Source organism: Argopecten irradians, chromosome 7 (genome assembly GCF_041381155.1).
Source record: "Argopecten irradians isolate NY chromosome 7, Ai_NY, whole genome shotgun sequence".
NCBI classification, from domain to species: Eukaryota; Metazoa; Mollusca; class Bivalvia; order Pectinida; family Pectinidae; genus Argopecten; species Argopecten irradians.
Window position 1 is genome coordinate 368,815 of NC_091140.1, and position 15,307 is coordinate 384,121.

The 15,307-nt window shown below is 35.0% G+C and overlaps 2 protein-coding genes across 2 annotated transcripts; both read right to left on the reverse strand.

Moving 5' to 3' along the window:
* Window positions 1-303: 303 nt before the first annotated feature.
* Window positions 304-11,117, reverse strand: LOC138326979 (carbonyl reductase [NADPH] 1-like). The gene is made up of 8 exons (XM_069272937.1): window positions 10,923-11,117; window positions 9,489-9,570; window positions 7,377-7,555; window positions 5,870-5,982; window positions 3,096-3,224; window positions 2,673-2,814; window positions 1,877-1,940; window positions 304-1,566 (listed from the first exon to the last, which is right to left on the reverse strand). Exons 1-8 carry the CDS (start codon window positions 10,947-10,949, stop codon window positions 1,469-1,471), a joined length of 834 nt encoding a protein of 277 aa, XP_069129038.1. The 5' UTR covers window positions 10,950-11,117; the 3' UTR covers window positions 304-1,468.
* A 1,996-nt stretch (window positions 11,118-13,113) lies between these two features.
* Window positions 13,114-15,170, reverse strand: LOC138326768 (ankyrin repeat and KH domain-containing protein 1-like). Its single transcript, XM_069272775.1, has 2 exons — window positions 14,577-15,170; window positions 13,114-13,692 (listed from the first exon to the last, which is right to left on the reverse strand). Exons 1-2 carry the CDS (start codon window positions 15,168-15,170, stop codon window positions 13,114-13,116), a joined length of 1,173 nt encoding a protein of 390 aa, XP_069128876.1.
* Window positions 15,171-15,307: the final 137 nt, after the last annotated feature.

Here is a 15,307-nt window from a genome sequence, read left to right on the forward strand (position 1 = left end):
TATAATTAGTTTTTTCCCAGACTATTTGATAACATAAAACACGTTTAAACGTATGATTCCATTGACTTTCCAAGGGATTTTTTTTCTAAATCAATACGCAACATCGACATCTCTATTGTGACGTCATGATAATGTTGGATTTCGCGCCATTCTCGGATTATTTTCTTCATAGTTTATAAAGAAAAAGTATCTGCCAATCAGAAAGTCGAATTTAGTATGAAAATAATTATAGTGCCATTTCAACATAAAGAAAAAGAACGGCAACAACTTATTACAGCGTGTCTCAAAACACAAAGGCAAGGCTTTTATTTCATCAAATTTTATTTCAAAAACGATCAAACTATGCTTTAACCGACCAGTGGTGCTAATTTTATTGATAAAAGCTATAAGGAAGATATACTTAAAGATGTAATGATTATGTATTTTGAAATAACGACAATAGTTCATTTTTAGCTCTAATCTTGCTTATGTAATTTATTGTTCATCCGAATAAATATTATTAGTTTTTGGAGATTAGAATAAATATATGGTTCTTTCACACATAGGATGCATACTTAAAATGCCCATAAGAATACGTTAGTGGTGTTTTGAGCATAATTTTGGTAGCATGTAATAATCACTTGTTGGAGGTATTATGGACCAAACTCATTATTGTAATTATTTACATTGGTATTTCGTTATTTATTTTGCAGTTTTGGTTTCAGTGTCATTATGAAACAAATGCACAGAGATTTCAAATCACTTATTTATCTCCAAGACGCAAGGTGAGTATAAACAGAAATAAAACTGAAATAAACTCAGTTCTTCTTTCACGTAACTCTCATCTACAGCTTAATTCCGAAATATTGTGTTTCTTTAACAGAAAATGTAAAGATACCCTTCGTTGAAAAATGATAAAATTGTGTTACAAGGTTTTCGAACCAAGGAATACTCTTAGCATGTAAAGGCTTTGTTAATACTATACAATCTAGTACGTCATAAAGACGAGGGAAGGGTTACACAAACTCTACAAACAGTGTTAGCTCAAACAAGGAGGGTCAATAAAATGTCAGTCAGGACACATGGAATTCTATTCTGCTATCTTTCCTTTAATGGAGAAAACAGCATTAGATCTGAATGGTCTCGCTCGTGCTTCTCTGTGCAAAGGGAGGCTACTCTCATTACGGCACGGAACGTAGCCTTCTCTGTACAAAGGAAGGCTATACTATTATGGCATGGAAAGTAAAGAGTTACATAGTTAGTTAATGGACGCAGGCATAATTTGCCTTTATATCCATATCAAATATATTATGAATATCATTGATGTACTGGTAATCATATCTTTGTATCACACATTGCAGATCTAGCAAATGAAGTCTACGCTCTTACTTAGTAAACAATGATACTCCTGGAGACTAAAACATGAATAAAACATGTTACACGTGAGACACTAACGTAGAAAAACAATTGAAAGAACTTTAACGTAGAGTTATCCCCACTTGAGTATTTCCCGGTCTGATACAAACTCTCCGCTAGGTGACGTGGTAGTGGGAGGAAGGAGAGCCAGATATAGAGGAGTGTCCGCACCTGGATCAAATACACAGTTCAATAACGAAAACAATAATCATGTAAATTTGATTTTATGGTGGCTTCACATTTTCTCAAGGAGGATTGGACATATATAACTTTATCAAGGATATACTCTTTTACCATTGTTTATATAGAATATCATTATACACATGGACATATGCATTTGAAATTATCTGTATATTCATGAACTATAATTATATCATGGATATACCCATTTAAAAATCGTTATATAAAATGTACCTCTATCAGTTCAGTTATGTTTAATCCGTTATGGCTGGATTGATAAAACGAGATGTTGACATTATACCTTGTTCTGGAGTCTTTTGGCCTTGGTTTGATGTCAGATCTGTTTTGACATAGCCTGGACAACACTACAACATATGAGGATATGCGAAACAACACTACAACCTATGGGGATATGCGAAACAACACTACAATATATGAGGATATGTGAAACAACACTACAATATATGAGGATATGTGAAACAACACTACAATATATGAGGATATGTGAAACAACACTACAATATATGAGGATATGTGAAACAACACTACAATATATGAGGATATGCGAAACAACACTACAACATATGAGGATATGTGAAACAACACTACAATATATGAGGATATGCGAAACAACACTACAATATATGAGGATATGTGAAACAACACTACAATATATGAGGATATGTGAAACAACACTACAATATATGAGGATATGTGAAACAACACTACAATATATGAGGATATATGAAACAACACAACACTACAATATATGAGGATATGTGAAACAACACTACAATATATGAGGATATGTGAAACAACACTACAATATATGAGGATATATGAAACAACACTACAATATATGAGGATATGTGAAACAACACTACAATATATGAGGATATGTGAAACAACACTACAATATATGAGGATATATGAAACAACACTACAATATATGAGGATATATGAAACAACACTACAATATATGAGGATATGTGAAACTACACTACAACTTATGAGGATATGTTAAACAGGACGTCCTTTTTAAAATCATAGTTGCATTGAATCAATTTAAATCAAGGCGCTTAAGTGTATTTACTTACACAATTAATAATAATTCCCCGTCGACTGTCCTTACAAAGTTCACGATGTTGAATGAAGGTCAGAATTGTCATTGCTATTTTGGAAACTCCATACGCCATATCGGCCCATCCTTGTTTGATGTGCTCACCATTCTGTGCTGCCCTGGAAAATAAAGTTAGCTGTCATATATATTGGCAGTCTTATTGTGTTAATAGTAACCAGTTTAGCCGTATCTCGCGGTCATCTGCAAATATAATAGGTTTTCATCAACAAAAAGCGAAATTTAGATTAACCATATAATTATTGACATATTAGTATTTTTATTCATTATCGTTCCAAGGAAAGCAAAGATTTTTTTTTATTGTTAAGGTATATTATCTATGTTTTTACTTGAACAATTGTGATTATGTCCCTTAGTACATATATACTGCTTAGTGACTCACTCGACAAATTCCTGCACCATAGCCTTCAATTTTGGTGTGGTATTTGCGGCATCCTTCAATCTGGCCTGGATGTCCGCACTACACTTCACGATTGACCACTGAGCAGCAACACTTGACATATTTACCACCCTAGTCAAACAAATGATAAAACAATCGTTCATTCATATCTTCATTCCTCCGTAAACGAAGAGTTACATGGATATATATGAATACAAACAAAAGGTGCAATGTACTAACAAAACAAAAAAGTGAGATAACATATCTTAAGGATAGGGAAAAATAAAGCAAAAAAAAAGTAATTGGAAAATAAATAGAAATGATATCATTAATTGAAATATATATGAATGTAAAAGAAAGCATCAGTTTAATTGTTGGCTACCATTGTTTTTTATATTTCTGGTGTATCATTTATTTATGTTACAAAGAAGGGATTGTTTTTATATTGCTGGTATATCATTTATTTATGATACAAATAAGGGGATTTTTCATATTAAAAACAAGATATCTTTTTTTATATTTCTGGCCTCCATTTCTCGAAACAAACTTAAGTAAAAAAATTAAAATAACTTTTTAAGGACTTTTGACTAAAGTCTGAAATTTTCTTTCGAGAAATCGGACCCCGGTATATCATTTATTTACGATTTCTCGAAACAAACTTTACTCAAACACTGACTTAAATCAGAATTGTTCATATAAGTTATATAATTAGAAAAACTAAAGTTTTGACTAAAGTCTTCTTTTTTGTTTCGAAAAATCATTTATTTCTCATACAAACAAGGATTTTGTTTTTTGTTTTTTTTTGTTAACATTTTTGGAATATCATCTAGTTCTGATACAAATAAGAGGAATGTTTTGTTTATTTCTGGTATATCGCTTATTTCTGGTACAAACAAGAGGATTTTTTTATTTCTGGTGCATCATGTAGTTCTGATACAAACACGAGGATTTTTTTATATAAATGGTATATCATCTAGTTCTGATACAAACAAGAGGATTTTTTTATATAACTGGTATATCATGTAGTTCTGATACAAACAAGAGGATTTTTTTTATATAACTGGTATATCATCTAGTTCTGATACAAACAAGAGGATTTTTTTTTATATAACTGGTATATCATCTAGTTCTGATACAAACAAGAGGATTTTTTATATAACTGGTATATCATCTAGTTCTGATACAAACAAGAGGATTTTTTATATAACTGGTATATCATCTAGTTCTGATACAAACAAGAGGATTTTTTTATATAACTGGTATATCATCTAGTTCTGATACAAACAAGAGGATTTTTTATATAACTGGTATATCATGTAGTTCTTATACAAACAAGAAGATTTTTTTTTATTTCTGGTATATCATATAGTTCTGATACAGACAAGAGGATTTTTTTTATATAACTGGTATATCATCTAGTTCTGATACAAACAAGAGGATTTTTTTTATATAACTGGTATATCATCTAGTTCTGATACAAACAAGAGGATTTTTTTATATAACTGGTATATCATCTAGTTCTGATACAAACAAGAGGATTTTTTTAATTTCTGGTATATCATATAGTTCTGATACAAACAAGAGGATTTTTTTTTATAACTGGTATATCATATAGTTCTGATACAAACAAGAGGATTTTTTTTATATAACTGGTATATCATCTAGTTCTGATACAAACAAGAGGATTTTTTTTATATAACTGGTATATCATCTAGTTCTGATACAAACAAGAGGATTTTTTTTTATAACTGGTATATCATCATCTAGTTCTGATACAAACAAGAGGATTTTTTTTATATAACTGGTATATCATCTAGTTCTGATACAAACAAGAGGATTTTTTTTATATAACTGGTATATCATGGTATATCATCTAGTTCTGATACAAACAAGAGGATTTTTTTATATAACTGGTATATCATCTAGTTCTGATACAAACAAGAGGATTTTTTTAATTTCTGGTATATCATATAGTTCTGATACAAACAAGAGGATTTTTTTTTATATAACTGGTATATCATCTAGTTCTGATACAAACAAGAGGATTTTTTTTATATAACTGGTATATCATCTAGTTCTGATACAAACAAGAGGATTTTTTTTATATAACTGGTATATCATCTAGTTCTGATACAAACAAGAGGATTTTTTTTATATAACTGGTATATCATCTAGTTCTGATACAAACAAGAGGATTTTTTTTATATAACTGGTATATCATCTAGTTCTGATACAAACAAGAGGATTTTTTTTTATATAACTGGTATATCATCTAGTTCTGATACAAACAAGAGATTTTTTTATATATCATCTGATACAAACAAGAGGATTTTTTATATAACTGGTATATCATCTAGCTCTGATACAAACAAAATATTTTTTTTGTTTATTTCTGGTATATCGCTTATTTCTGGTACAAACAAGATATTTTTTTTTTATTTCTGATAAATCATCAAGTTATGATAAAAACAAGAGGATTGTTTTGTTTATTTCTGGTATACCGCCTATTTCTGGTATACCGCCTATTTCTGGTATATCGCTTATTTCTGGTATATCGCTTATTTCTGGTATATCGCTTATTTCTGGTATACCGCCTATTTCTGGTATATCGCTTATTTCTGGTACAGACAAGGGAATTGGCAGAACGTTTTTATAGTATATTACTATAACTTTAAGGAATAATTCATTCTGCGTATTAACAGCAAATCAAAGTGTAAAATAATTGAACCATCGACGAAAAGAAAGAGACCCACATCTTTGACATTTTGAGATTTTACCTTGCGTTAGGACGGAGAAGAGGAAACAGAGCGTCACAGACGTCTACCTGGGAGAAGAAATTCACCCGACATGTAACACGGGCCTGCTCGGAAAATGGTGAGTCTGTGTTTTTCTGTGTAGGAGGTAAAGTGACATACAACATATATAAACATGGATTTTAAAAAAGAAATTATTTCAAGACATTATTTTCAAATGATATTACATGCTATTAATTAAAAAAAAGCTTTATTAATAATTTGATAGAGAAACGTTATATAATGTCAGTCACTACATTTATACAGTACATTATACAAAATGTTATTTTAAATACTATCCCAATTTTATGACTGTTACAGTTTCAAATATAGTTTAACAAGAGACTGGCCTATATTATAGTAATGTTAGTAGTTAATTGAATGGCGTTAATTCAATTGCTATCCCTGAAATGTAAGGATAGTATCAAGTAGTTTTAAACGCCAAGTTAATTTTCATTGTGACGAGAAACTCGGCTGTTATTTGTCAATATAAAATATTACCTTAAGGATCTGCTTTGGTAAAAAAAAATTCTGATGACTAACTTTTTTTCTAATAGAGATTTTTGGAAATAGATATCCATACCCAAGTTAAAAATGTAAAAAAAACCCAATATGGTGCTCATGGTGTGCTTGAATTTATTAAAATCAAAGATAGCTATTTGACGTTAATTGTGATTTTTCTGGAATTTCAATGTTTTGAGCATACAGACGACGAACTTAACCAATATTTCGCAAATTAGCTGTCAGATGTCTGATAAGTATGAATATTAAAAAAAATTGACAAAACCAATATTTTCTTTCCGAAAATAATAATATTACACTGTAAACTCATTATTTTTGGTCAGAACAGCTGTATATGTTTATCTTACCTACTAAATTTTGAAGATAAAAATACCTAGATTTTACAATTTTTGACAGATGCAACGCTTTATAGAAAAAGTTCTTATGATTAACTTCTTTTTTGCAGTTCAAAAGAAAACAAGTTGCTGTTTCTCAAACCATCATAAAAATAGGGGGTCAGTGTGCTTGATTCTTTGTCCTGTTATAAAATTTGTAATTTTTAAGCATTTTCTGCTAAAAATTCAAATTATTTTATCTTCATTAAAATGTAAAAAAAAAATAAAACTAATATTTCATCTCAGGGAGCCTAAAAAAGATTTAAAGCAAAAATTGACTTAAAGTAGCTAAAACTTGAAATTTCACCTCTCTACAAAGCGTAAGAAAATTAATGCACCTTTTCAAAATGGCCGCCAATTTCATCATTTGTTAACATTTGTGCATAAAAATCCAATAGAAGTCTAATCTTGACATATATCCTATATGGCAACTTGCTACAAACTGATACAATTAGTTTTTGGAATTAAAAAAACGCTTTGATTGATGTTGAAACGAGATTTCAACAAGGCTGAAACCTCACCAGAGCAGATCCTTAAATGCTATGCCTGCGTTATTAACGAGAAACTAGCTGTTATCTGACAGCACCAATTCTTACCTTAAATGCTATGCCTGCGTTATTGACGAGAATATCCAGACCACCATATTCGTTCTGTATATGGTCTCTAAGTCTGTTGATACTGAGAACATCAGTTATATCAAGCTGGTAAAACTTAGGATCCAGTCCTTCGGCTTTCAAAGTCTGGGCAGCCTGAAGACCCAGCTCCTCATTTCGGGCTGTCAGATAGGAAAGCAGCATCGTTTTCACAACATTTATTAACGTTAGAAATACGAAATGGTGCTTCTCAAGAAAATGCTATTTTATTAATTAATTCGAGTTACTGATATATTTTATCTTATATATAATGTCGGTACGTTAATGTAATTCATCATATTATGGAAAACGCGTGATCCAAGCCTATTTAATTGTATGTGCAATACCTAGTCCTTATCTCTTAGGTTTACGTCCCCATCAAATTGGTCCTTACCTGTAAGGTATACGTCCCTATCAATTGGTCCTTACCTGTAAGGTATACGTCCCCATCAAATCGGTCCTTACCTGTAAGGTTTACATCCCTATCAAATCGGTCCTTACCTGTAAGGTTTACATCCCTATCAAATCGGTCCTTACCTGTAAGGTATACGTCCCCATCAAATTGGTCCTTACCTGTAAGGTATATGTCCCTATCAAATCGGTCCTTACCTGTAAGGTTTACATCCCTATCAAATCGGTCCTTACCTGTAAGGTTTACATCCCTATCAAATCGGTCCTTACCTGTAAGGTATACGTCCCCATCAAATTGGTCCTTACCTGTAAGGTATACGTCCCTATCAAATCGGTCCTTACATGTAAGGTTTACATCCCTATTCAAATCGGTCCTTACCTGTAAGGTTTACATTCCCTATCAAATCGGTCCTTACCTGTAAGGTTTACGTCCCTCAATCAATTTGGTCCTTACTGTAAGGTGTACGTCCCTATCAAATTGGTCCTTACCTATTACATGTAGTTATACGTCTCCATCGTATTGGTCCTTACCTGTAAGGTATACGTCCCTATCAATTAGTCCTTACCTGTAAGGTATACGTCCCTATCATATCGGTCCTTACCTGTAATGTTTACATTCCTATCAAATCCCTATCAATTTGGCCCTTACCTGTAAGGTATACGTCCCTATCAAATCGGTCCTTGCATGTAAGGTTTACATCCCTATCAAATCGGTCCTTACCTGTAAGGTTTACATCCCTATCAAATTGGCCCTTACCTGTAAGGTTTTATACGTCCCTATCAATTAGTCCTTACCTGTAAGGTATACGTCCCTATCAAATCGGTCCTTACCTGTAATGTTTACATTCCTATCAAATCCCTATCAATTTGGCCCTTACATGTAAGGTATACGTCCCTATCAATTGGTCCTTACCTGTAAGGTATATGTCCCTATCAAATCGGTCCTTACCTGTAATGTTTACATTCCTATCAATTTGGCCCTTACCTGTAAGGTATACGTCCCTATCAATTGGTCCTTACCTGTAAGGTATATGTCCCTATCAAATCGGTCCTTACTTGTAAGGTTTACATCCCTATCAATTTGGCCCTTTCCTGTAAGGTATACGTCTCCATCATATTGGTCCTTTCCTGTAAGGTATACGTCCCTATCAATCTGCTCCTTACCTGTAAGGTATACGTTCCTATCAAATTGGTCCTTACCTGTAAGGTATATATCCCCATCCAATTTATCCTTACCTGTAAAGTATACGTCCCTATCAATTATTCCTTACCTGTAAGGTATACGTCCCTATAATATTAGCCCTTATCTGTAAGGTATACGTACATATCAATCTGCTCCTTACCTGTAAGGTATACGTTCTCATAAAATTGGTCATTGCCTGTAAGGTATACGTCCCCATCCAATTTATCCTTACCTGTAAAGTATACGTCCCTACCAATTAGTCCTTACCTGTAAGGTATACGTCCCTATAATATTAGCCCTTACCTGTAAGTTATACGTCCCCATCAAATCGGTCCTTACCTGTAAGGTATACGTCCCTATTATATTAGTCCTTACCTGTAAGGTATACGTCCCTATCAATTAGTCCTTACCTGTAAGATATGCGTCCCTATAATATAAGTCCTTACCTGTAAGGTATACGTCCCTATCATGTTAGTCCTTACCTGTAAGATATACGTCCCCATCAAATTTCTGACACAGGCCCTTGACAATTTGTAGACCAATACCTTTGTTAGACCCTGTTACCTGTGCAATCATATAAAGACGTTGTGGATCAAATAATATTGGATGTTTTATATCACGCTACACGTGTTGCCTTATAAACCAGGAAGACCTCTTATCACCCTTGAGATACACTTGTTTTACAAGAAATAAAACAAACTATTTGAATTTTTTTCAGTTCCAACAAATTTGAATAAAACATCAATTAAAGGGACAATTCATTCTACGAGAACATTAAAATTTGTATATATATCGGAAAACCCCCAGTTCTAATGGAAATTAGATCAGTCGGTTTTACTGTGATATGTCAGAAAATCCCATGGTGTTGAAATGCGTGTGAAATTTTCAAACTCGCTGTCCGCCATTACACAGTGTGGTCGAATATCTTGTATGCCGAACCCAGTCCCTTGCTCGTAGAGTAATGCTACTTTTGTCTAGAAGATCTCAAATCGCTTTGACAGAAATGTGTTTACCTTATTAGATGAATTGTCTTGCCTAAAAAATCATTATATCACCTCCACAGCGGTTATGTAGTTCATTTTTTTAACGTGCGTTACTTTGGCTCGGCTATTGGTATAGCGTACATATTGTACCTGCTTAATCGTATTGATCAACGATTTGTAATTACAACGGTATCAATTAAAATACTAAACAATGACGTAACGTCATTTATGGCATATTTTGCTTCTTGGTTATGTAAAAGACTTAGCCTGAGTGAATTGTCCCTTAAATATCTTGCTTATACAATAAATTTTATTTCCTCATAATTGTTTCACCTGACAAAATGTCATGGGGCTGATTAACTTATTATACCACTATTAATAATAAATATGTTAAATTTCTATATCTTACCACTATAATAATAAATATGTTATATATCCATATCTTACAGCTATAATAACAAATATGTTATATATCCATATCTTACAGCTATAACAAATGTCTGATATCCGCATATCTTACCACTATAATAATAAATGTGTTATATTTCCATATCTTACCACTTTAGTAATAAAATGTGTTATTTCACCATATCTAATAACCAACTAATAAACAAGTCATATCTCCATATCTTACTACTATAATAAATGTGTTATATCTCATATTTACCACTATAATAGTTAACGTGTTATATCCCATATCTTACCACTAAAATAAAAAGTCTCATATCTTACCGCTATAATAAAAAAATCCCATAGCTTACCACTATAATAAAAAAATCCCATATCTTACCACTATAGTAAAAAAATCCCATATCTTACCACTATAATAAAACATCCAATATCTTACTACTACAATAAAAAAAATCCCATATCTTACCACTATCATAAAACATCCCATATCTTACCACTATAATAAAAAATCCTATATCTTACCACTGCCACAGATTTTGTAGTGGACATTGCTGTTGTTCAATGTTGTTATAGGTGTCTTTATACTCCTGTAGATCACCGTAAAATGATGTGTTTAGTAAGTATTAGCTTTTTATCACACCTAACCCGAGTAGTCCTCTAGATCTAAACAATGTTAGAACCAGTACAAGGTTTTATATAACCAGGACCTACACTCCTCTCTGTTCGAGGAATCCGCCGAGTGTTTACCATACCGGATGTTAGCGCACTCCCATACTCCCGTGTAAACACACAAGTCATCTATATCCTTGTGTATAAACTGCGACAGGGTAAGTTAGTGTGAATTTTATTTGTAAAATTATTATAAGTAAAATCAAAAATCATTTATATGGAATATTTATTCAGTCCAAAATAACACAATGTGTTCGTCTACATCTTTGTCTAAGAAATAAACAATTTAATTCAATTGACAATATATAATCATCGAACCATTTAAAGATTGCTTACACATATCAAAACGCTTGTGATACCATCACCACTAAATCAATTGTAGTTTTCAATTTTGTTTTTTTTTACGTGTATTTTCTATTTGTCATCATGTAATCTGTAGTTGCAAAATAATGAAAATAAATAAAGCAAAAAATATCATTTTCTACGAACATCGTACTTTATTCCAAGACATGAAAATGAAACAATCACTATCTAAAAAAACCGCATTAATAAAGAAAACAATGTATAATAAAATAAAACAACTATTTCACATGCATATGTTGTAAATTGTAAATGATACCAATATGATATACAATATGATAGATATAAATACAACCTCAACATAGGTCTATCCGTCCGTGTACACGCGGTTTGTCTCGTAGACCTTAAGTGTCCTCATCGAGAGACACATCTAACACAGTCGTGTAGTCATCGACAGACACATTCAACACAGTCGTGTGGTTATCGAAAGACACATTCAACACAGTCGTGTGGTTATCGAGAGACACATTCAACACAGTCGTGTGGTCATCGAGAGACACATTTAACACAGCCGTGTGGTCATCAAGAGACACATGTAACACAGTCGTGTGGTTATCGAGAGACACATTTAACACAGTCGTGTGGTTATCGAGAGACACATTTAACACAGTCGTGTGGTCATCGAGAGACACATCTAACACAGTCGTGTGGTTATCGAGAGACACATCTAACACAGTTGTGTGGTTATCGAGAGACACATTTAACACAGTCGTGTGGTTATCGAGAGACACATTAACACAGTCGTGTGGTTTATCGAGAGACACATTTAACACAGTCGTGTGGTTATCGAGAGACACATCTAACACAGTCGTGTGGTTATCGAGAGACACATTTAACACAGTCGTGTGGTTATCGAGAGACACATTTAAACACAGTCGTGTGGTTATCGAGAGACACATTCTAACACAGTCGTGTGGTGTGGTTATCGAGAGACACGTCAACACAGTCGTGTGGTTATCGAGAGACACATTAACACAGTCGTGTGGTTATCGAGAGACACATCTAACACAGTCGTGTGGTTATCGAGAGACACATTCTAACACAGTCGTGTGGTTATCGAGAGACACATCTAACACAGTCGTGTGGTTATCGAGAGACACATTTAACACAGTCGTGTGGTTATCGAGAGACACATCTAACACACGTCGTGTGAGAGAGACACATCTAACACAGTCGTGTGGTTATCGAGAGACACATTAAACACAGTCGTGTGGTTATCGAGAGACACATCTAACACAGTCGTGTGGTTATCGAGAGACACATCTAACACAGTCGTGTGGTTATCGAGAAGACACATTCTAACACAGTCGTGTGGTTATCGAGAAGACAACATCTAACACAGTCGTGTGGTTATCGAGAGACACATTCTAACACAGTCGTGTGTGGTCATCGAGAGAGACACATTAACACAGTCGTGTGGTCATCGAGAGACACATCTAACACAGTCGTGTGGTTATCGAGAGACACATCTAACACAGTCGTGTGGTTATCGAGAGACACATCTAACACAGTCGTGTGGTTATCGAGAGACACATTTAACACAGTCGTGTGGTTATCGAGAGACACATCTAACACAGTCGTGTGGTTATCGAGAGACACATTTAACACAGTCGTGTGGTTATCGAGAGACACATTTAACACAGTCGTGTGGTTATCGAGAGACACATCTAACACAGTCGTGTGGTTATCGAGAGACACATTTAAACACAGTCGTGTGGTTATCGAGAGACACAGTCAACACAGTCGTGTGGTTATCGAGAGACACATTTAACACAGTCGTGTGGTTATCGAGAGACACATCTAACACAGTCGTGTGGTTATCGAGAGACACATTTAACACAGTCGTGTGGTTATCGAGAGACACATTCAACACAGTCGTGTGGTTATCGAGAGACACATCTAACACAGTCGTGTGGTTATCGAGAGACACATTTAACACAGTCGTGTGGTTATCGAGAGACACATCTAACACAGTCGTGTGGTTATCGAGAGACACATCTAACACAGTCGTGTGGTTATCGAGAGACACATCTAACACAGTCGTGTGGTTATCGAGAGACACATCTAACACAGTCGTGTGGTTATCGAGAGACACATTTAACACAGTCGTGTGGTTATCGAGAGACACATCTAACACAGTCGTGTGGTTATCGAGAGACACATCTAACACAGTCGTGTGGTTATCGAGAGACACATCTAACACAGTCGTGTGGTTATCGAGAGACACATCTAACACAGTCGTGTGGTCATCGAGAGACACATTCTAACACAGTCGTGTGGTTATCGAGAGACACATTCTAACACAGTCGTGTGGTTATCGAGAGACACATTTAACACAGTCGTGTGGTTATCGAGAGACACATCTAACACAGTCGTGTGGTTATCGAGAGACACATTTAACACAGTCGTGTGGTTATCGAGAGACACATTTAACACAGTCGTGTGGTTATCGAGAAGACACATCTAACACAGTCGTGTGGTTATCGAGAGACACATCTCAAAACACAGTCGTGTGGTTATCGAGAGACACATCTAACACAGTCGTGTGGTTATCGAGAGACACATCTAACACAGTCGTGTGGTTATCGAGAGACACATTTAACACAGTCGTGTGGTTATCGAGAGACACATCTAACACAGTCGTGTGGTTATCGAGAGACACATCTAACACAGTCGTGTGGTTATCGAGAGACACATCTAACACAGTCGTGTGGTTATCGAGAGACACATCTAACACAGTCGTGTGGTTATCGAGAGACACATCTAACACAGTCGTGTGGTATCGAGAGACACATCTAACACAGTCGTGTGGTTATCGAGAGACACATCTAACACAGTCGTGTGGTTATCGAGAGACACAGTAACACAGTGTGGTTATCGAGAGACACATCTAACACAGTCGTGTGGTTATCGAGAGACACATCTAACACAGTCGTGTGGTTATCGAGAGACACATTAACACAGTCGTGTGGTTATCGAGAGACACATCTAACACAGTCGTGTGGTTATCGAGAGACTCACGTGTGTTATCGAGAGACACATTTAACACAGTCGTGTGGTTATCGAGAGACACATTCAACACAGTCGTGTGGTTATCGAGAGACACATTAACACACAGTCGTGTGGTTATCGAGAGACACATCTAACACAGTCGTCGTGGTTATCGAGAGACACATTTAACACAGTCGTGTGGTTATCGAGAGACACATCTAACACAGTCGTGTGGTTATCGAGAGACACATCTAACACAGTCGTGTGGTCATCGAGAGACACATTAAACACAGTCGTGTGGTTATCGAGAGACACATTTAACACAGTCGTGTGGTTATCGAGAGACACATTTAACACAGTCGTGTGGTTATCGAGAGACACATCAAACACAGTCGTGTGGTTATCGAGAGACACATCTAACACAGTCGTGTGGTTATCGAGAGACACATTTAACACAGTCGTGTGGTTATCGAGAGACACATTTAACACAGTCGTGTGGTTATCGAGAGACACAGTCAACACAGTCGTGTGGTTATCGAGAGACACATTCAACACAGTCGTGTGGTTATCGAGAGACACATTTAACACAGTCGTGTGGTTATCGAGAGACACATCTAACACAGTCGTGTGGTTATCGAGAGACACATTCAACACAGTCGTGTGGTTATCGAGAGACACATCTAACACAGTCGTGTGGTTATCGAGAGACACACATCTAACACACAGTCGTGTGGTTATCGAGAGACACATCTAACACAGTCGTGTGGTTATCGAGAGACACATCTTAACACAGTCGTGTGGTTATCGAGAGACACATCTAACACAGTCGTGTGGTTATCGAGAGACACATCTCACACAGTCGTGTGGCCATCGAGAGACACATTCAA

Coding starts and splice junctions, on each gene's coding strand:
- LOC138326979 (XM_069272937.1), bottom strand. CDS start 10,949: ATGTCCACTACAAAATCTGTGGCAGTG. Junction 9,571..10,922: donor CTACAAAATCTGTGGCAGTG/GTAAGATATAGG, acceptor ATGATTGCACAG/GTAACAGGGTCTAACAAAGG. Junction 5,983..7,376: donor ACGCAGGCATAGCATTTAAG/GTAAGAATTGGT, acceptor CCTCCTACACAG/AAAAACACAGACTCACCATT.
- LOC138326768 (XM_069272775.1), bottom strand. CDS start 15,170: ATGTGTCTCTCGATAACCACACGACTGTGTGTTAGATGTGTGTCTCTC. Junction 13,693..14,576: donor TCGATAACCACGACGACTGT/GTTAGATGTGTC, acceptor CGACTGTGTTAG/AATGTGTCTCTCGATGACCA.